This window comes from Mesoplodon bidens, assembly GCF_964165515.1.
Source record: "Mesoplodon bidens genome assembly, chromosome: 10".
Lineage (NCBI taxonomy): Eukaryota > Metazoa > Chordata > Mammalia > Artiodactyla > Ziphiidae > Mesoplodon > Mesoplodon bidens.
Genome location: NC_138172.1, coordinates 48231968 through 48255139, shown reverse-complemented (window position 1 = coordinate 48255139; position 23172 = coordinate 48231968). Strand labels below are relative to the sequence as shown.

Below are 23172 nucleotides of genomic sequence, written 5' to 3'. Positions count from 1 at the left end.
ATCCAATGTGGCACAGGTTTTAGAATCAGACCTAAGTTGGAATCTCGGTTCTGAGGACCTTAGCGTAAGCATGCGCAAGTGGTTTACTCACCTATTAAACGGGACTAAGAGTATTTTCTTCTCAGGACTGTATGTGCACATACTGAGCCTTCAAGGCGTCATGCTCTCTCACCCATCTCCCGGTCCAGGATACTAGGGGTGGAGCCGGGATGCTCCTGGGCCTCCAGGTTTGTCACCAGGGGGCGCGCGTTTGCGCTCTGCCCTCCGGCGTCTCCTGAGAGGCTCAGGGCCAGCAACTCCAGGTAGCGCATGCGTGTCTTGGTCCCGCGGTTGCGATTGGCTTTCAGGCGGCTGACCTGGAGTGCGCATGCGCTAAGGCAAAAGGCTAGCGTCTCGGGCAAGATGGCTGCGAAGAGTTTTGCATCCCGCTTCCGAGGCTCCCGACGCTTTTTGAGTGGCTTCGTGGCTGGAGCCGTCGCGGGCGCTGTGGGAACCGGGCTAACTGTCGTGCAGTTCCTCCGGAGTCAGGACGCTGAGCCAGCGTTGGCGGTGAGGGAGCCGGACGGTGAGTGTGTGGGCCCCCAGGTCTCGGGCCCGGGCTGCTACCTCGGGCAGGATCCGTAACCGTGGACGCACGCTGTCTCCACTCGCCAGGCCCTTGGTCGTCTGCCGTGCGGTCTCCCGACTCGGCTTCCTCTCCCCGCGTTGCGTCTCACCTGCCTGCTCCGTGTACTTCCTTCCCCCTGGGGATCTACTACCCCGACTTGTGTGTTTTTATTGTCTATGTCCTCCCCTAGATTGTTAGCTCCATAAGCGCTCGGACGGTGTCAGTTTTGTTCTCCACCAGCTCGGTACCTGGTACATAATTGGCATCCAGTACGTATGGATGAATGAACGAATGAACACATAGTTTTAGCAGATCAGTTAACTGTCCTCAATTTATCGTAGTTCAAATGAAGAATACCTGCTGGCCTTTCTTCAAAGTATGTAAATCCGCAGGTTACCAGGTGTACCTTATATTTGACAAAGTAAATGAGCTCATGTTCGTTTCTTTCTGTCTCGGATACACTAATTTAACTCGCTCCTCCTGATACTTGGCATTTGGGAAGAGAGCAACTCTGGTGGGTTGAAGCCTGGAGAGCGCATCAAGAGAGAATTATTTGGAAACCGACTCCCTGTTCCGTGCGTGCTTGGTTTCTCCCACTAGGAGAAGCAATACCAGTTTTACCACTGTCTTGCTGCAGCACACATCTCTGCTTCAGTACCAGAACATTGAGGAAGAGTGTCAATGAACGATAGTTTTTTTTTTTTTTTGGCTGCATTGGGCCTTCGTTCCTCCACACGGGCTTTCTCTAGATGCGGCGAGCGGGGGCTCCTTTTCGTTGCGGTGCGCGGACTTCTCACTGCGGTGGCTTCTCTTGTTGCAGAGCACCGGCTCTACGCTCACGGGCTTCAGTAGTTGTAGCACGCGGGGTCACAGGCTCAGCAGCTGGGGCACACGGGCTTAGTTGCTCCACGGCATGTGGGATCTTCCCGGACCAGGGCTTGAACCCGTGTCCCCTGCATTGGCAGGCGGACTCTAAACCACTGCATCACCAGGGAAGCCCCTGAACGATGGTCTTTTAAAAAAATTTTAAAGGCTGTGCTTTTGTCCCCACATTAACTCTTAGAACATAATGAGTAGGTAGGCTGTCTCGCATTCAATCATATCAATGACTAGTGATGACAGGAGTTTTTCCTTTGCTGCTTTTGTATACTCTGTACTTTGTGGGGCAGAGATTTGAAAATTTGATGTGAAAGACCAGCAAGATCAGGTCCTTATTTAACAGTTAATGAGGTACTTCCCTGGTGGCACAGTGGTTAAGAATCCGCCTGCCAATGCAGGGGACACGGGTTCGTAGCCCTGGTCGAAGAAGATCCCACATGCCGCGGGGCAGCTAAGCCTGTGTGCCACAACTACTGAGCCTGCGCTCTAGCAACAAGAGAAGCCACCTCATTGAGAAGCCTGCGCACCTCACCGCAACTAGAGAAAGCCCGCGGGCAGCAAAGAAGACCCAACACAGCAATCAATCAATCAATCAATCAGAAAATAAATAAATTAGAAAATAAATTGGAAAAGTTAAAAAAAATTTTTTTTAATTAAAAAAAAGAACAGTTAATGAAATAGCTACAGTTTACCTGGATAGAACTATACAACTGATTATAGGCAAAACCAGTATTTTGCCCACTGTCTCTTTTCTTTTCTTTATAAGTAATTGCAAAAATGAGATGACCTGGTTGATTAAATTGTTGAGTCAGTCCTTTGTCTTACCCCCTTCCTTATAATTTTTTATTCCTAGTAATAGTCACTAACTGTTATTTTTTTCCCCTGTTTTTCATTTTTAGGTTCTTCAGAAAGGGCTCTCTTAGAACAATTTGGATTCCCTTTAACTGGAACAGAGACGAGGTGCTACACTAACCACGCCTTGTCTTATGATCAGTCAAAGCGGGTGCCTAGATGGGTTCTTGAACATATATCCAAGAGCAAGATAACGGGTAGGTGGTTAGAAGCAAAGGCGTTGATGAAAGACGTTTCCAAATTTAAAACAAGGAGGATTATTAATAATTTCAGCCATTTCTACTTTACAGCACATTTAGAAAATGATGGTGTTTGTATGGCTCACTAGATGAATGGACCCTGCCTGGCAACCAGGGCACCCTAGACCCTTCCAGGCTGTCTCAGGGGTTGAGAGGATCTGTATCTTGACACATGAATTGGAGGCTTTGTCATAAATATTGTTGCAATGAGCACCACTCATTCATTACGTCCGCAAATGCTTTTTTTTTTTTTTTCCCTGCCTCAGGTTTATTTGTACAAATAGCACAGGAGGACACCAGCCCCATGCAGACAGCAGCCAGGGGTCACACCGGTCCTTCTGTCCTCACATTGGCAGACAAAGGTCTCTACTCCAGAGCCTTTGTGGGGTTCTGGGCACCTTTGGGAGCCTGAGCTAGAGCTGGAGCAGCAGCTGCACCTGCAGCCTTGGCCTTGGTTTGAGCCTTGGCCTGGGACTTTGGCCGGCAGAGCCTGAAATCCTTGGCGATGCGGGCATGAGCACGTTTCCCAAGCTTGGGGTGAGCAATGTAGGCAAGTTGACTGAGCTTGCGGCTGCCGCCTGTTGGGATCTTGGGCTTGACCTCCTTGGGCTTTACGAGAGCCTTTTTTTTTTTTTTTAGTTAATTTATTTATTATTTATTTTTGGCTGTGTTGGGTCTTTGTTGCTGCGCGCAGGCTTTCTTTAGTTGTGGCGAGCGGGGGCTACTCGTCATTGTGGTGCGTGGGCTTCTCATTGTGGTGGCTTCTCGTTGTGGAGCATGGGCTCTAGGCTAGCGGGCTCTAGAGCACAGGTTCAGTAGTTGTGGCACACGGGCTTAGTTGCTCTGCGGCATGTGGGATCTTCCTGGACACGGGCTCGAACCCTTGTCCCCTGCGTTGGCAGGCAGATTCTTAACCTCCTCGCCACCAGGGAAGTCCCTTTACGAGAGCCTTTATAGCCTCAGCACGTGCACTTAATGGCCTTGGTGTTGTTGGCCTGCATCTTCTTCAGGCCCTTCTTGTTGTGCTTCTTGGCAAAGTGCATGTTCCTCAGGAACTTGGGGTCCACCCCCTTAAGAGAGTCATATTGTGATCGGGGTTCCTTGATGCCGTTTCTGTGCTGCTTTTGGGACTGGTTGTGCATGGTGCAGTTCTTGGACTTGGCCAGGTCTGCACTGGGGCCTGCCCACAAATGCTTTTTTTTTTTTTTTTTGCGGTACGCGGGCCTCTCACTGTTGTGGCCTCTCCCGTTGCGGAGCACAGGCTCTGGATGTGCAGGCTCAGCTGCCATGGCTCACGGGCCTAGCCGCTCCACAGCATGTGGGATCTTCCCAGACCGGGGCATGAACCCATGTCCCCTGCATCGGCAGGCGGACTCTCAACTACTGCGCCACCAGGGAAGCCCACAAATGGTTTTTTTTTTTCCACGGTACGCGGGCCTCTCACTGCTGTGGCCTCTCCTGCTGCGGAGCACAGAGTCTGGATGCGCAGGCCCAGCGGCCATGGCTCATGGGCCCAGCTGCTCCACAGCATGTGGGATCCTCCCGGACCAGGGCACGAACCCGTGTTCCCTGCATCGGCAGGCGGACTCTCAACCACTGTGCCACCAGGGAAGCCCCACAAACGCTTTTTAAGTGCCTACTTGTGCATGGCACTGTGCTGAGCTTTGGGGTTATATCAGTGACCAGAGTAGATGGTCTCTACCCCCAAGGCACTTTGAATTGGGGAGGGGGTGGGTGGACCTATCAAATAATCATAAATGTATAATTACAGTTGGCAATAACTGTTCTGAAGGAAAAATGATTGCAAGTTGGGATAGTATAATTAAGGAACAGTAAAGAATACGATGAGAGATTATAACAGGAGAACCTGATACTGATTAGTGAGGCTTTGAGAAAGTGGCCTGAAGAGTGGATGGCAGTCACTCAGGCAGAGGAGTTGGGTGGGCAGCGGGGGTATGGAGAAGAGTGTTCCAGGCAGGGAAAGAGAAGCACGGTTGCATCTTTAAAGGCCCCAATGTGAAGAGTTTGGTTTGGTTATGGAACTCAAAGAAGGCCAGTGTGGCTGGAGCAAGGGAGAACGTGATGTGAAATGAGACTGGAGAGGCAGGCAGGTGTGTGAGCCTGTTCACGTGTCCTCAAGTTTCTTGGTGCGTTCCTGTAATTAAGATGACCAGATCTTGCTATTCAATGTCAGATTGGTTTCTAGGTAGCCTACTTCAATTTACACTCCCACCATCATTATTTGTCCTGTCTCTCCCAGCCCTCACACCTAATGAGCATTATTGAGCTTTACCAATTTATTAGTTGATATTATTTGCGTTTATTGATTACCAGTGAGGGTTAATATTTTGTGAATTATTCTTTGTGAATTTTTCTTTACAATTTTCAATAGGAATATTCTTTTTTAAAAATATTTATTTATTTATTTTGGCTGCGTCAGGTCTTAGTTGAGGCATGCAGGATCTTTAGTTGTGGCATGTGGGCTCTTAGTTGCAGCATGCAGACTCTTAGTTGCAGCATGCATGCAGGATCTAGTTCCCTGACCAGGGATCGAACCCGGGCCCCCTGCATTGGGAGCATGGAGTCTTACCCACTGGACCACCAGGGAAGTCCCAGGGATATTCCTTTTTGAATTCTGTAGGAGTTCTTTTTTTTTTTTTTTTTTTTTTTGCGGTACGTGGGCCTCTCACTGTTGTGGCCTCTCCCGTTGCGGAGCACAGGCTCCGGATGCACAGGCTCAGCGGCCATGGCTCACGGGCCCAGCCGCTCCGCGGCACATGGGATCCTCCCGGACCGGGGCACGAACCCGTATCCCCTGCATCGGCAGGCGGACTCTCAACCACTGCGCCACCAGGGAGGCCCAGGAGTTCTTTTTTATATTAATGATATTACTTTTTGTCATAGTTGTTTTATTCCCATTCTCTTATTTGCCTGTTAATTTGCTATATGGCCCACAAATTATTTCTCCATTGCTTTACAGTGCATGCTATGCTTAAATATATTAAAAATGCTGATATTAAGATGAGTGTGTGCCTTTATAGAGTACACATTAACTAGCAGAATAGCAGGAGGCTTGGAATATGCTTGCTGCTAGAAGGAAACTGATGTAAGCCCAAACTTTATCATAGCAGGTGAAATTGATTATGAATTTACATCAAGAGAAACTCACTTGATTTAGTCTCAAGCCTGATAAATTTCCTTTAAATACAAAAATTTTCCCAATATGGAATTTCAGCTTTACTAATTTTATCTTGCTGTTAAGTTATCATTTTCAGAGGCATATAAGAAAAGCACTGTTTCATATTGTAAATCACGTGAGCTGTGTAATTTTGAGGAGGTAAAATAGAGCTAATTAATATTTGAAAACAAGCAATATACCTGTGATTTACTTATTTCAGTGTAAAGCATCTTCTGTTTTAGTTATGACAGACTAAGTTATTTAGATTATCTCTCCTGCTAAAAACAACAAGAAATGTTATTAGCAGTATATAAAAAGTATACAGAAAAAAAATCACTTAAAAAAAAAACGTGAAGAGGGACTTCCCTGGTGGTCCAGTGGTTAAGAATCTGCCTTCAAATGCAGGGGAACCAGGTTTGATCCCTGGTTGGGGAACTAAGATCCTACATGCCGCGGGGCAGCTAAGCCCACACGCAGTGGAGCCCGTACACTGCAACTAGAGAGAAGCCCATGTGCCCCAACGAAGACCCAGCGCAGCAAAAAAAAAAAAAAAAATGGTCTCAGAAGCCAGATTCCTGGCTTCTGATCCTGGCTTTAAAAACAAACAAACAAACAAAACATGAAGAGGCAACATGATAGTAGAGCTTTCTTTGCCAGGCCAATATTTGGGAACGCCAGAATCCAGAGGGGTAAGGGTGGCCCTGGTAAACCTGGTAAACCAAAGCCACATTGCCTTTGGTTTTGCAGCCTTATGGGGTGAGGGGGACTGAAGGCAAGACCTAGGGCTCACCCAAGGTAGATTATCTTACAGGAGACCCTTCCCACATTAACCTGGCACCCCAGAGGGCTGCACCCTCGGGGATGGGTGAACCAGAACTTACTTGCCTGCCCACCATAGGGAATTACACGGAAGGTTGCCTTGGCACTGAGCAGACAAGGATCAAAAAGGAAAATAAAAAGTTTGTTCTAGAGAAGTTGAGGCCACAGACTGGCTGTCATGCAGACTTGTAGCCCAAAGCCATGTAGCCTGTACAGATCAAGGAACCTTAAACCCTGAGCTTGCTTTACTGTGGTCCTCCACTGCTAATGCCTCCAGACACTGGACAGAAGTAAGTTTACATCCTCTCTTCAGGAAGGCATCTTCATCCTAGGATTTTGGAAATTCCCACAAATGATTTTTCTTTTTCTTTTTTTTTTTTAATTTATTTTTGGCTGCGTTGGGTCTTTGTTGTTGCATGTGGGCTTTCTCTAGTTGTGGTGAGCGGGGGCTACTCTTCGTTGCGGTGCACGGGCTTCTCATTGTGGTGGCTTCTCTTGTTGCGGAGCATGGGCTCTAGGCGCACGGGCTCAGTAGTTGTGGCTCTCGGGCTCTAGAGCGCAGGCTCAGTAGTTGTGGCGCACGGACTTAGTTGCTCCGCATCATGTGGGATCTTCCCAGACCAGGGCTCGAACCCGTGTCCCCTGCATTGGCAGGCGGATTCTTAACCACTGCGCCACCAGGGAAGTCCCCCCGCACCCCCAAATGATTTTTCAAGGGCAGTGAGCACCAGATAAAGAAAACCAGACATACCAGGAAGCGATTCCAATGGTAGTGACACTTAGAGAAGTTTACTAGGAATTCTCTGTTTACAGTTATTATTTTTTTTTATGGGGTGATTCTAAGCTAGACATTAGATACTTTACTCTGAACCTTGGGGTCTGATAATTTAATTTTTTTCTTGATTGAATGAAATGACATTAGAATCAGTAACTTCATTAATCCCCATTTTACACTTTTTTGAGAAGCAGCCTGAGTATATTCCATTTGTCCTCATAATTTTTATAGTTTAACAAGGCCTGTCCTAATGACAGTGGAAAACATAGTGTTAGGATTCGCTGATGTCCACGGTGGCAAACTATTTTGAAGGTATCAGAATATAAGTAAAATTGAGATTTTGTCTCTCCTGTGTGGTGCTCAGATATTTTGTGTCAGGAGTTTCTGGATTGATCTCATAACCTAAATGTTTGTTTTGTTATGGCTTAAGAGGCAGTAAGCAAGATATCAGAGGCACTCTCTCCCTCCTCTAGGCTGTGCCTGCCCAGAACAAATTGTTTTGTGTCTATATATATATCCATTATTTCAGTACGTATAAACTTGTCAAATACCGTTGTACAACATACAATACACGGGGGTCTTTTTTTTTTTTGGCCGTGCCACGTGGCATGTGGGATCTTAATTTGCCGAGCAGGGATCGCAGCCATGCACCCCACACGGAGTCTTAGCCATTGGACCTCCAAGGAAGTCCCCGTGGGTGTCTTTTTTAAAAAGCAAGAGTGTATTTAGTAACTAAGCTTTTTATACAGCTCAGCTATTTGATTGGTCATTGCTTTTACATAGATACTATCCAAGGGATTTTTCCACTTAACTTGAAAGGCCAGAAACAAAAGTATATGAGATGAGATAGCTGCACTGTATGAAAAACATTCTTTCCTGGACTAGTCCTTGCTAAATTCAGGTGAAGTAGCCGAACTCTCCCGGGAACTTGAGACATGCGTGCTGTCACTAAGTACTAGCTGCTCAAAGAGATACCAGCCAGCAGCAAGCAGCTTGCCTTGCTTAGAGAATCTTGAGGGATATTTGTCCACTGGTAACTTACCATTTTGTGTGTTTTTCTTCAGGTGATGCAGACAGAAAACATTGTAAATTCAAGCCAGATCCCAGCATCCCTCCAACCTTCAGTGCCTTCAACGAGGACTATGTTGGCAGTGGGTGGTCACGAGGCCACATGGCTCCAGCAGGAGATAACAAATTCTCATCTGTAGGCATATTTTTTGGGAGGGATGGGAACACAGGTCTGGTATTATGTGTACCGTGGGACTTGGAAATTAAAAACCTAGGAGCCAAACCCTAACACTTGAGAATTTTCAGACCCTATTTTGTATTTTTCTTCCTGACTTCACTTCCTTTCTTTGCTCCGATGCTCAGACATTTTTAAACAGGTTGAGGAAAACTAAATGCTATGCAAAAGGGAATTGGAAAGCCAATAGGAACTAAAGCTACTCACTCATTTTTATCTTGAAAAATTTCAGACCTGTAGAAAAGTTGAAAAAAGAACACAGCAAAAATATTTTGACTTGTAGAAAAGTTGAGGATAGTACAGCAAAAACATTTTGATACATATATTTTATATATGCATTTTTTTAAACCATGGACAGTGAATTGCAGACATTGTAACACTTCATGCCTAAGTAGATTGCTTGGGAGATTGTATTGTCTAAAGATGAGGATATTTGAATATATGTCAAGTGTATCATTATACCAAGAAATGTGTGCAAGTGTATTTTTGTATATTTGTACAATAATATCCAGTATACAGTTCTCATTCAGATTTGCCAAATTTTCCCAATTATGTCCTTTGCAACTTTTTTTTGGATTCAGTATCTAATCATGAATCACATATTACATTTAGTTGTCATGTCTCTCTAGCCTCCTTTAATTTAGGATAATTTCTCTGCCAAAAAAAAGGCGAGAAATGTCTTTTCTGACATTGGCATTTATTGCATGAATTGGTGATTATTATCATTAAGATAGTGGTTCTTAACGTTGGATACTCATTGTAACTACCTTGGGAAGTTTTAAAAAATCCTGATGCCCAGACCTGTAAGCCAGAGCAGTTAAATCAGAACTTCTAGGGGTTGGGACCTAGGCATCGATATTTTTGAAGCTCCCTAGGTTATTTCAATGTGCATCCAAGGCTGAGAACCACAGTTTGACAAGAGGGTATTTGGTGGCCTTGGCAGTGTAGATCAATGAAAGGAGATCCAATGACAGAGCCTTGGGTTTACAGGTCAGAAGTGTGAGAGGAATGAACACATGGTGGCTAGAAATTCAGAAGATGAGGACTTTTTTTGTGCCACTCTTGAACTAATGTGTTTGCACTGTACTACTTAAATACTACTGTGCTCCTGAAAGCTGCCCTTTGTTGAGAAACCCTCTGCCAGAGGCTTAGCCCTAGAATTCACCTTTTAGCTTTATACTGGAGATTTTTCGTTCATAGAGTCTACATTATTGGTTTGAATTTTATAGATTGTGAAGAAAAGCAGCACCCCAAACTACTTCTTTTGTTATAGTCCTTATTCTGAACAATTATTATTGAGCTTTCTGTCACGGAGTAGCTGTGGCTTTCCTTTATCTAAACAGATGGTTGCTGTAATTGCCTGGAGCTAAGGTATGACTAAGGAACTGGTTGTCTCTGCTTCGTAAAATCTCTCTCAAAGGGAACGGTATTTCAGTGCACGTTACTATTTTTATTTCTTTTCACAGAAAGCCATGGCTGAAACCTTTTACCTTTCTAATACCGTGCCTCAGAATTTTGATAATAATGCTGGTTATTGGAACAGGTGAGGGGTGAGAGTTTTTAACATGTGATTCTGTGGGAGATGAGTGATGTGACAGGAGAAGGTGTGCCTAGCACCTGTCTCTGCCTTTGTTGTGTCAAATGTTAAAACTACGGAAGATAAATGTTTTGGACTAGTTTTCTTTGCTAGATTTGGACGTATAGACTTCAAAACATAGCTAGCGAGTTTGGTCATGTTTCCTCTGGTCGGAAGTCAAGTTCTGGAAGAAACGCCTAAAAATATTATTACTGAGGCCGTAGAACACTGTTTACAGGCAGAGGATACTGTATTTTTCTCCACTTGTATTTAAAGAGTTGCTGAGCTTTTTAAGAACAGTGTTGGTACCGTCGAACATAACCATTACCAGTTTTTTTTTTTTTTTTTTTTCTTTTTGCGGTACGCGGGCCTCTCACTGTTGTGGCCTCTCCCATTGCGGAGCACAGGCTCCGGATGCGCAGGCTCAGCAGCCATGGCTCACGGGCCTAGCCGCTCTGCGGCATGTGGGATCTTCCCAGACCGGGGCACGAACCCGTGTCCCCTGCATCGGCAGGCGGACTCTCAACCACTGCGCCACCAGGGAAGCCCACCATTACCAGTTTTTTTTTTTTTTTTTTTTTTTTTTTGGTACGCGGGCCTCTCACTGTTGTGGCCTCTCCCCTTGCGGAGCACAGGCTCCGGATGCGCAGGCTCAGCGGCCATGGCTCACGGGCCCAGCCGCTCCGCGGCATATGGGATCCTCCCGGACCGGGGCACGAACCCGTATCCCCTGCATCGGCAGGCGGACTCTCAACCACTGCGCCACCAGGGAAGCCCACCATTACCAGTTTTTGATAGAAGCTGTCTACAGTAGTCCCCCATGTATCCATGGTTTTGCTTTTTGCCGTTTGTTACTCATCATCCACAGTCCAAAAATATTAAGTGGCAAATTCCAAAAATTAACAATTCGTGAGTTTTAAATCGGCACGTCGCTGAGTAACCTGATAAAATCTAGCGCCTCCCGCCGTGTCCTCCCGGGGACGTGAATCCTCCCTTTGTACAGCGTATTCCCCCCGTTGGTCAGTAATTGTCTCGCTTTCATAGTGCTTGTGTTCAAGTAACCCTTACTTTACTTAAGAATGGCCCGCAAACGCAAGAGTAGTCATGCTAGCAACTTGGATTTGCTGAAGAGAAGCTGTAAGGTGCTTCCCTTCAGTGAAAAGGTAAAAGTTGTTGACTTAAGAAAGACAAAAAATTGTATGCTGAGATGGTTGTGATCTGTGGTAAAAAGGAATCTTCTATCTGTGAAACTGTGAAGAAGAAAAAAGAAACTCATGCTGGTTTTGCTGTTGCATCTCGAGCTGCCAAAGTTATGGCCACTAAGCATAAGCGCTTAGTTTAGATGGAAAAGTCATTAAATTTGTACAATAAGGTATTTTCAGAGAGAGAGAGAGAGAGAGACCACACCCATATAACTTTTATTACAGTATATTGTTATAATTGTTCTATTTTATTATTAGTTATTGTGTTAATCTCTTACTATACCTAATTTATAAATGAAACTTTATCATAAGTATATATGTACAGGAAGAAACATAGTGTATATAGGATTTGGCACTGTCTGCAGTTTCAGAAATTCACTGAGGGTCTTGGAACGTATTCTCTGTGGATGCGGGGACTACTGTATAAAATCATCTGGGCATTCTGTATTTTTCTGATGCTTTCATGCAGTTCTTTCAGGGGATCTTTTAAGCATTGAAAACTGGTACAAATATTTCATGCTATTGCATTTTCCCCAGACATTACTGTCTGGTTTGAAATAATGAAGAGAGCACCCCACACTAAAAAAGACTTCAACAATTATCAGTCATGGCCCACATTTGTTTCATCTACATACCCTCCTTTCCCCCTACGCAGATTATTTTAAGCAGGTCACAGATGTATTATTTTATCCACAAATTTTTTTTTTTTTTTTTTTTTTTTTTTGCGGTAGGTGGGCCTCTCACTGTTGTGGCCTCTCCCCTTGCAGAGCACAGGCTCCGGACGCGCAGGCTCAGCAGCCATGGCTCACGGGCCCAGCCGCTCCGCGGCATGTGGGATCCTCCCAGACCGGGGCACGAACCCGCGTCCCCTGCATCGGCAGGCGGACTCTCAACCACTGCGCCACCAGGGAAGCCCCACAAATATTTTGATATATATTTTTAGAAGATAAGAATTCTTTAAAAATATAACCACAGTACTGCCATTGCCCCTAAAAATGTAACAGTAATTCAGTAATTCCTTATTAACAATTTTATAATCAGTGTTCAAATTTCCCTGCCGGTTTTTACCTTTTTTTTTTTTTTTTTTTTGGTTGATTCTAACACAGTCCACACATAGCTTTGGGTCATATATCTCTTCAGTCCCTTTTCATCTGTAGGCTTCTCCTCTTCTCCCTGCCCCCGCAAATTATTGGTTGAAGATCTGGGATGTTTGTCCTATAGAGTTTTCTTTCCATATTCTGACTGATTACATACTTTCGGAAGCATTTAACATTTTACTTTTTCAAGAGATATGTTTTTTGGAGGAAAACTTTACTTTTTTATTTATTTTATTTTATTTTTTTTTGCGGTACGTGGGCCTCTCACTGTTGTGGCCTCTCCCGTTGCGGAGCACGGGCTCCGGACGCGCAGGCTCAGCGGCCATGGCTCACGGGCCCAGCCGCCCCGCGGCATGTGGGATCTTCCCGGACCGGGGCACGAACCCGTGTCCGCTGCGTCGGCAGGCAGACTCTCAACCACTGTGCCACCAGGGAAGCCCAAAACTTTACTTTTAATTGGGCATATATGCTATAAGATGTAATGTTGATTTTACTTTTTAGATACAGAAACTGAGGAATGATGTCATGCATTGTTACCTCATAAATTGCTTCCAACTGCAGTATAACAAAGTGCATATTAAAACTACTTGCCAGGGCTTCTTCCCTGGTGGCGCAGTGGTTAAGAATCCACCTGCCAATGCAGAGGACACGGGTTCGAGCCCTGCTCTGGGAAGATCCCACATGCTGTGGAGTAACTGAGCCTTGTGTGCCACAACTACTGAGCCTGTGCTCTAGAGTCCATGAGCCACAACTCCTGAGCCCGAGTGCCACAACTACTGAAGTCCGTGCGCCTAGAGCCTGTGCTCTGCAACAAAAGAAGCCACCCAATGAGAAGCCCGCGCACCGCAACGAAGAGTAGCCCCCGCTCGCCACAACTAGACAAAAGCCCACGCACAGCAACAAAGACCCAACACAGCCAAAAATAAAAATAAATAAATTTATTTTAAAAAATAAAAAATAAAACTACTTTCCATTTATATCTAATAAATTAGCAAGAACAGTTTTTAAATGATTATTCCCAGTGTTCTAAAGATTCTTGTGAAACTTCTGTGTCGTATATTGGAGTTTATAGAGTAAATTTGTACAATCTCACTAAAAATATTACTTTTACATATAATCAAGCATCATTAAAATATTTATTCAATAAAGTAATTCTGGCCCTTGAAATTTATTCTAAGGAATTAATACAATGTTGCATTATTTAAGAAATGTCAGGATAAACCCAATTGTCCTACAATAGGAGTAGTTACATAAAAAAAGATATGTCAACTTTTTGAAATGATATGTAATTCTTGAAAAAAGTTTATTTGAGAACTAGGGCATAGAAAAATAGAGGAAACAAAACAAAATTTCAGTTATAAACTGTACATTGAATGCACACACAGGAAAATGTAGGTAGTTGTATAAATGTGTGTATTTTTAAAGTTTTTCCATGCAGTAAACACACTGGGAAGAACATTGCTTATATGCTTAATAGTGTTTTGTGCCATATTCTCTTTACATTGATTTCTCTAATTTAATATTCTTGGTAGCTCTCCTAAGGACTTGATATGGTTTGCTGCTTTTTCTACATTTATGTGTGAGAATATCACACATCTTTTTGCTTTGTTTCTCAGAATAGAAATGTACTGTCGAGAACTGACAGAGAGGTTTGAGGATGTCTGGATAGTATCTGGACCGCTGACCTTACCTCAGACTGGAAGCAATGGAAGGAAAACAGTTAGTTACCAGGTAGGAACGTGTTTTAATATTCAAGCTTATGTTATTTGCATGAGATTATAATCTCATTCTTTATTCTACTTTTTAATTTCATTTCTTCACCAGGATTTATTGAGCACCTGTTGGAATGTTAGGCATAGAGGATAAAATGATGGGTTAAAAAAAGCAAAGCATTGACTTCAAGGCGCTCACAGTTTAGGAGGGGAAAGAGACATGTTATCAGTTAATTATGTTAGAGTGTGATCTGATGTATAAACGCATAGATGAAGTGGTGTCGGAACGAACTGACCAACCCTATTTGTGGGGGTCAGGGAGACTTCACAGAGGAGGAGATGTTTTTTCTGGCCCCGCTGCATGTGGGATCTTAGTTTTTCGACCAGGGATCGAACCCTCACCCCCTGCATTGGAAGCGCAGAGTCTTAACCACTGGACCGCCAGGGAAGTCCCCCAAGGAGGAGATTTTTGAGCTAGATCATGATGGGTGAGTAAGAGTGAACTGAGTCAGGAGGGAAGCACGGGGACTCCAGAGGATGGACGGTGTGAGTGCAGGACACTTAAGATCAATAGCGGAATTCTGGGTTTTGGGTATCATTACAGACATGGGCTGAACTCAGGCAGATGGAGTGAGGAGGAGGAGAGGAATACAGGAAAGAGTCATCACAAATTCACTTTTTGGGTGAAGAAGAGGGAAAAATTCAGGAAGACATCCAGATTGCAGTTAGTTGAATAAATGGGAGGAAAAGCTTTTCTTTTAGATGCTTGGATTTTTTTAAAAAGGTGACTTTTTTTTACACGCACGATATTTGAGAACTTCATGAACTAAAGGAAAGGGAGGTTGAAGATACAAGAGAGTATAATTAGTGATGTGAGAGCTGTAGACAGCTTCTGTTACGCCTGTTACGAGATTAAGGATTCTGCCAAGATATGGACACCAAGGGGGTAAAAGGAGGGTAGCATGAATTGGGATATTGGGACTGACATATATACACTAATATGTATAAAATAGATAACTAATGAGAATCTGCTGTATAGCACAGGGAACTCCACTGTACAGTAGAAACTAACACAACATTATAAAATGACTATACCCCAATTAACCAAAAAAAAAAAAGGAGAAAAAAAAGGATTCTGCCAAGAGGGTGGCTGAACTGATGTACTGTGAGATCTACAGAGGGTCGGGAATGAAGTGAGGTGAGGAGGAAGAAAGGTGATAGAGTCAGTGAAAGGAGAGGGATTGAAGGACTTCCTGGAAAGTCAAAGAGGAGGTGTATTTGGGGGAACATCTAGTAGATGTTTAGTAAATGCTGCTTAGGTTACATGGTTACTTAAGGGGCTCTGTGATAAAATTGAATGATCTGAGGAACAGTTAGGAAAACGAAAACAATTTTAGGGTGTATTCTGTCCCACTTGACTGGCTTATTAGCCCATCTGGCTCTGATGAGCAGTGATGTGTAAGTCTCCCAAGTGTTCACACAGGTGCTCACGCCCTCAGAGTATTCCAGGGGTTCTTGTGGGAGTGAAGGAGTGGCAATGGAGTTAGTATTCCAAGCAGAGTAATCTCTCTCCTCTCATCAACTTGCTAATTTTCATATTTTTTTGTAATACTAGAAGGAAAAAATGCCTTGAAGCTCCCTGTGTTCTCTTATTTTTCGAATACTAATTATTCTTGAGCTTTGGTAAATCCTCTTTACTCTTACTTTTGGAAAACAGGTTCTCCCAGCTTTCACTTCTACACCTTAAATGATCAAATGACAGTTTTGTCTGGGCTTTGTTTTCATAAAATTGAAAGATTTGTATGACTAGCTTACTGTGTAGTAGAAGAAAAATGTATACAAGGTTTAAAAGGGACAGTTAACCAGTAGTTAAGAGCGTTTCACGAAACAGCTTTTTTGTGTGTGTGTGAATATTTCTGTTAAATATGTTTTGGCCACATGCTGTCGTGGGAAGTATATTGGTTTTCTTAAGTTGGATATAATTTTTATTATCAGTCTGCTAAAAGCGCCTAGAAGCAGTGATATGCTATTGGCAATGAGTGTACCCTGAGACCAGATCTTGGTTTCTAAAAAAACGCCTCCTGCTGAAAGAACCCAGCGCTTGCAGAAATGACTGATTCCAAGGATGGTGCAGGGAAAGTACAAACTGGAACATCTTGTGCCAGGAAGCAAGTAAGTGCTCAAACAAATGGTGAGGACATGTCAAAAGGACACAGGAATCAGCTTTATGGAGTTCTAACTTAACGTGTCTGGAACTCTTTGATATCAAAATAAAATGGATTATAGAACTAATAAATAGGAATCCATATCTTAATACATAAGTAAACACATGGGTGTAAGGAGAAGCTTCTGTGTACCATGGACTGTCAACTAATAAGTTTGTAAGAATGAAAGAGAAAAATCATTTTGTAGCCATCATGGTAATGTGTTTCAAACAATCATCAGTGGATGTTAAAACTAGAGAGTAGAAAAGCTTTATGACGAATAGGACATGTATATAATCTAAAAGAATCCCTCCGCAAATTACTTATTGATAACAAAGCAAGAAATTATGACTTCACAGTAGAGAAACCCCCCTCCCCCCTTAACTGAGTGATCAGAGTTAATACTGCACGTATGGGACTTACTGATAAATTGTACTTGCTGCTGTGATGCACTAAGGATACAATATCACTTCTGTGATATTTCTGCCCAAAATGCATAATGTTGAGTCTCATCATGCAGGAGTATCAGGCAAACCCCAACTGAGGGACATTACATGAAATAGCTGACTTACATTCTTCAAAAATATTAGTGTTGTCAGAGACAAAGGCTGAGAAATTAACTGTTCCAGGTTAATGGAGACTAAAAACTAAAGACTGAAACGGCTGAAAACAAAATGCATTGTGTTATCTTAGATCAGATCCTAGATCAGAAAAACAAAAGTTGCTAAATAAGACTTTATTCAGACAATTGGTAACATTTGAGGTCTCTAGATGAGATAATTATATTTTATCAGTGTTAAATTTCCTGATTTTGATCATTGTACTGTGATTATGTAAGTGAATGTCTTTGCTCCTAGGAGATGCATCCTGAAAGATGTGTCTATGACTTACTTTCAAAAGGGTTAGGGAAAAAATAGAAAAAGAGAGTGATAAAGGGAATTGGGCAAAATGTTGAGTTGATGAATCTGGGTGAAGGGTGTGCACGTGTTCCAATGTGCCATCCGTACACATTTTAAATTTGCAGTTAATTCAGAATGAAACAAATATATACGTATATACCTTTTAGTATATCTTTTCTAGACCAGAATTCTTATTACACTGGAATATGTAAAACTAACCACTAGAAAGACTTAACCTTACTTCTCCTAAATCGTTGATCCGTGAATGATATTCAGGCATGTTCAAGTAGTCTTGAAGAGAGTTTCAAAAGAGACCTGTCCGCTCTTCTCACCCTAATTAGTGTCGTAATGGTGAATGTGTGAGGGCAGTCAAGATCAGCTTCCTGAAGAGTATACTTTGAGTAACAGTCTTGTTTTTTTGTTTTTATTTTAAAGCATTATGGGTCTTAGGCCTTTTCTTTCAGATTCTGGGCCTCTGAACCTATATCATTAGTTTTCCATGTCTATATTAATTAATAGGACCTATTCATGCTCACACTGGCAAATCTTTAATTCGGCAAATTCTCATGTACCTCTCATGTGGGAGGATTGCATATGGAATTGTAAATGACATGCTTCAAACTACATTCTTGATTACTTTCTCCCTTCTTTCCTCTATTTCACATCCTGGGAGTCATCTCTCTTAATTTCGTTGAGTCAACAACTTTTATCAGTTCTTTTACTTAATAACTTGTACTCAGATTTTGCAGAAGCTCTGAACACCTGTAATACTGAGGAGGACTCCACTAAGTTTCTCTGCACTTCCTACTTTCTGGCGTAACAGGATGTTCCAGACTCATCTTGGGCAAACTCTGGAATCATCCATTTCTCTTGGTTCATTTTAATGGGGATTGGTATTTAGAAACCAAGATCTGGACAAGTTGATTCTTGAGTACTCGGTCTGCTGTTTGCCTTGTCATGTATGTTCACCACATTTATTTTTAGCCGTTTTTAGTGGGTGGAGAGAGCCCCCAAAAACATAGTATGTGAATTCTATTGCCTTTAGTGGCACACTGTTGGGAAGACCTTTTTTCTCCATCTTTAATATTCCTATGCTTTTTTTTTTTTTTTTGCGGTATGTGAGCCTCTCACTGTTGTGGCCTTTCCCGTTGCGGAGCAAGGCTCCGGATGCGCAGGCTCAGCGGCCATGGCTCACGGGCCCAGCCGCTCTGTGGCATGTGGGATCCTCCCGGACCGGGGCACGAACCCGCGTCCCCTGCATTGGCAGATGGACTCCCAACCACTGTGCCACCAGGGAAGCCCCCTATGCTTTTTAAAAATTTAATTTTATTTATTTATTTTTGGCTGCATTGGGTCTTCATTGCTGCACGCAGGCTTTTCTCTAACTGCGGTGAACGGGGCTACTCTTTGTTGCACATGTGCTTCTCATTGTGGCGGCTTCTCTTGCGGAGCATGGGCTCTAGGCGTGTGGGCTTCAGTAGTTGTGGTGCGCGGGCTCAGTAGTTGTGGCTTGCAGGCTCTAGAGCGCGGGCTCAGTAGTTGTGGCACATGGGCTTAGTTGCTCCGTGGCATGTGGGATCTTCCCAGACCAGGGCTTAAACCCATGTCCCCTGCATTGGCAGGCGGATTCTCAACTACTGCGCCACCAGGGAAGTCCTTCCAGTGCTTTTTGAGAAGGAGATTTGTAGACCCTGGTCGTAAAGGAAGCAGGTAACTCTGTGTGTTATGTATGTGTACATAAAGTTGAATGTTGATAGGAATCTATATCCCTCGATGGGTATGTAGTTTTTCATCTTTCTTGGAATCATATCAAAGTGACATCTACTTTTATATACGTATTTATATTTTTCACTAACAATTTCTATTATAGCTTTTGTTAGATTTGGCATCAAACTTGATTTCAGGTGGAATTTTAAATTTAAAAATCTTTAGTATATTTATTAGCATGAAAGCAAAATAGGATCCTTTAGTAAATTAAATTGGAAACATTGTCTCAGAGCTCACCATTTTAGGAATTTAGTTGGGCGAAAAATATTATATCTATGCGTACAAATATATACACGTATAAACTTGGGTGAATTTGGTTAAGGAAAATAGACACGGGAGGCAAAGCTAGGCAAGGGGAAGGGGTAGGAAAAGGTAGGATGTGTGCCGAGAAATAGTAAGTCCCAGACAGTTGGATTAGAGCACTTGTATAGGGAAGAAGACGAAAATGAAAGGAAAGGATAAACAACAAGGACCTACTGTATGGCACAGGAAACTATATTAAATATCTTAAATACCTAGTAATAACTGTAATGGAAAAGAATCTGAAAAAGAATATATATGTGTGTGTATGTATAAAACTAAATGACTTTGCCATAAACCTGAAACTAATACAATATTATAACATTATAAATCAACTATACTTCAATAAAAAGTTGTCTTGAAAAAAATAATACAAGGGGAGGTTTGCACCAGGTGGTAGAAACCTTGAATGCCCAGCTAAAAATTCAGGTTATTTTCTAGCAATTCATAACAAAATCATTGTGGATAAAACCATGTCCTTTAGTGATGCTGAGTAAGGGGACACAGCATTGCCCAGCCCTCGAGGTGGGTCTCTTCCTCTCAAGGAATTAATATGTATTTGAATCATGAATTCCTGTTTCCCGGGGAATATCTTGCAATTATGTGTGGCAATTCATGTTTTGTTTTCTTAAATCCATCCATTTAGTATTTACTTCTTGTTTACAACGATACTCTGAACCTTATTTTAGGAGGATGTAGCTAATAAAAGCGAGGTATTAATTTACATATATGTGTCTACTTTGGAGGAAGTGAAGCGGATGAGCTGGTGTTTATCGAGGGCCGTATATACCACCCGGTGTGTAGGTAGCTTTGTTCACGCCATCCCAGTCAGTCCTCACAAACGGCTCTTAAAAACAAGCAGTGGTTATCTTCTTTTATAGGCAAGGAAATTGAAGTTTTGAGGGGTCATGTCCAAGTCACATTGCTAGTAATTGTCAAGGGGGAAATCCAAAGGTGAGTCTCTCTACTTGTATGAGAATTGCCAGTCATTCGTAGTATTGTTCTTTAAGCTCTCAAAAGTCGACAGTGAAGGGATTGCTGTGCTCTTCATATATAGAAACTTAAGGCCAGGAGGTAAAACATGATGTGGATGGAGAGCAGTTACAAGTGATATTTGCTAGCCTGCAAAAATAAGAACAGAAAATGGGCCAAGAGGAGGATTCCTTATAGCCAGGCAGAAACGTCTGCTAGAATATGTAGGAAAGAATCACAGCATCATAGGATTTGAGTAAATGTGAGCCTGAGGGAAGATTGGTAGCAATGATTTTATCAGAGTGAGTCATCTGACAGCTCTAATCAGAATCACCCCCTTTATTATAGCTTAGGTCATCCATGTGCCTATTTCTAGAAAAGACTGAATCAAGACAAGTGAAACATACCTGAAGATCCTGGCCTGAACATTATAATTGACCTGGCAGGAAAGTGAGCTTCAGATTTGTCAGCTCAGTAGTGGTGGTGGTGGTGATGTTAGAAGTACTTAACAGTCTGGGTTTTCCTTCTACAGCCTTATTTTCCAAACTTCCACAACTCCTGGAGGGGGAGAAAATCGAAAATATGCTTCCAGGGATCTTGAGGTATCAGCTGTAGTGATCAGGAATTTTTTTTTGAAATCTCCTCTTTTATCTTTATGCAATCTTCATTTCCATATCTATTTGTTTTAATTGAAATAAATTCTTTTATGTGTTAAATATTTCCTCACCCCCATCCTAAATTGCCCAGTATAATTGAGAGTCTGGGCAGTTGTGCTTGTTTCACTGGTTTGGCATCTCCCACCCCTATGCAGGACAGATGCCTAGTGTGAGAAGCACCGTCTCCCAGGGTTTGAGCTCCCTCAGAGGCTTTACAGGTAGCACACGGGGCTGCCACACCCCTGTTGACTCCCCACCCCTGTGACTCCCTCCCTTTTTGTTCCTCCAGCCTCTCAGGTAGAGATTCCCTGTGTATCACACTGTGAATTTCACTCGATTGGCATGACCCTTATTTTAAGGGCTTCATCTCTTGATGGGTCCAACAGTTTTATTTTTGGAATTTCTTTTTTTTTTTTTGTCTTACCAGGGGAACGTAACCAGATACATTACATCTATCTGAGTCTTGCAGGTACATATTTTTTCCTCACGATGCTGCTTGCTATTTCACTTAAGGCACAGTTGCTGCAGATATGACATGACAGAGGGCAGGCTTAGCCTGGGTGTTGTTTGCGGCCAGTCTCTGCTGGTACTGAGTCAGCATGAAGGCCCAGCTCTGTGTGTGTGGAGTTGGGGGTGGGATGGGGGAGCAAATTGTCATCTCTGTCTCTTGGATAGTAGGGAACAAGCGCAGGCCAGCACGTACGGAAACTAATTTCAGGTCGCGAGCGAGTGCCAGCTTTATGATTGTTATATATGTTGTATTTTCTAGTGATTCCCAGCTTTTGTTACAGCCTTGACAAGAGTTGAGTGCTGTTTGGTAATTTAACAGCAGCAAGGATTTCCTTTGTAAAGTATTTTTATACCTAAATGTTATATGAAAAGGATTATTGCTGATTTACTGATACTAAAAACTTGGTTCACGTTAAGCCCTCGAGTCCTTTGTTTAGGGCATCATTTGGGTCCAACCTGTTTTCTTCTTCTGAAACCCTGTTGTCCACCTTGAACTGGTCTAATTTTGCTTGATCCCATGTTTCCCCACTGTCCCTCTGCAGAACCATCTTTTGTACCAATGCAATTGCATTTTTGTCTTTTGAATGACATCCACTACAAAAATAGCTTTTTTACATAGGCCTTGCAGATTTCAAAACCTTTTTTTTTTTTTTTTAACGTGTCTTTGTATCTTCAGAACTATTCTATGAGATAGACTGCTTGGGGATTGTTATTACCCATTTTATGAATGAAAAAAGAAGATACCAGTGGCTGTGAATTGCAACTTTGCGCAAAGCCTCAGGTCTGTGGGGTTTCAATCTGCTGAACCATTCTGCTTCAGTACCCTAGTTTCTAGAAGCATTTTCTGAAAGTCTTCCAGTTTTCCTGAAAGTGGGAAGAATTTATTATGTAGGTTGAGTTGTTTACAGAGAAGAAGATAGCTTTAAAATATTTCAGGATTTTTTTTTAAGTTTTAAGTTCAAGGAAGAAACAATGAGGGTTCTGAATTTCCAAATAGGACTGGTTCCTATATTAGGCAGATTAAAGACGTTTACTTCCTGAGAACAAAGCAGACTGAACCAGAGAAGATAGTAGCTAAGGTTTCCATTATTCTCTTTATTTCTGGGAATAGTGTTTTACGCCCCCTTTGTTGAAATATTATGAGACCGTCATGGGTGGAAGTCACACTTTGTGGTTCTTATTAGGAATTTCTGTGTCCATGAGGTTTCTCAAAAGTAATATTAGAGGTCCTCTAGCTATGTGAGAGTTTTTGAAAATCTAATAGAAATGGTACATTTCCATGAGGTAAAGCCATGAATCTTCAAATGTCAAGCTTCTTTACTTTTGGCTGGAATTTAATAAACCTGGTTAGAAGCTCTGGTTGGCAGCACATGGCCTAACCAATTAATTATTTTTGAGAGTTGTCATTTGTAGACAAAGAGTCCATGAGGAGAGAAAGTAATCAAGTGACCGGTCTCCAGACAGTTGGAGTCTGAGATCTGTGCTGCAGTGATGGAGGATGTCCACCAGGGGGCACCAAGGATTTGCTTAACTGTTGGCTCCCCAGCTAGTTAGTGCCTGGACCACCTGAAGCCCATTTAACCGCCACCACCACCCCCCCGCCCCCCACCTTGTAAACTATGGCTCAGGTGCAGCCACACCCTCAGTTCCGGTCCCTGACTTCCCCTGCACCCACCCCCTCAGTG

At 42.9% G+C, this 23172-nt stretch overlaps 1 protein-coding gene and 1 pseudogene across 8 annotated transcripts in view; one reads left to right on the top strand and one right to left on the bottom strand.

Annotated features, from left to right (window-relative positions):
* Positions 1 to 262: 262 nt before the first annotated feature.
* EXOG (exo/endonuclease G) overlaps positions 263 to 23172 on the top strand; it is a 45840-nt gene continuing 22930 nt past the window's right edge. For 6 of the 7 annotated variants that reach the window (XR_014016810.1, XR_014016811.1, XR_014016812.1 and 3 more), the window contains exons 1-5: positions 263 to 565; positions 2386 to 2535; positions 8414 to 8553; positions 10059 to 10135; positions 14084 to 14198. Coding sequence is in view for 2 of the 7 variants with exons in the window: in XM_081245641.1 (XP_081101767.1) it covers positions 310 to 565; positions 2386 to 2535; positions 8414 to 8553; positions 10059 to 10135; positions 14084 to 14198 (738 nt within the window). In the remaining 5 variants the exon portion in view is untranslated. The remainder of the gene's footprint in view (positions 566 to 2385; positions 2536 to 8413; positions 8554 to 10058; positions 10136 to 14083; positions 14199 to 23172) is intronic. The other variant, XM_081245640.1, reaches the window with a different exon arrangement.
* LOC308623364 (large ribosomal subunit protein eL29-like) lies at positions 2546 to 4166 on the bottom strand (annotated as a pseudogene). Its single transcript has 2 exons — positions 3521 to 4166; positions 2546 to 3198 (listed from the first exon to the last, which is right to left on the bottom strand). The product of its transcript is annotated as a large ribosomal subunit protein eL29-like (transcript).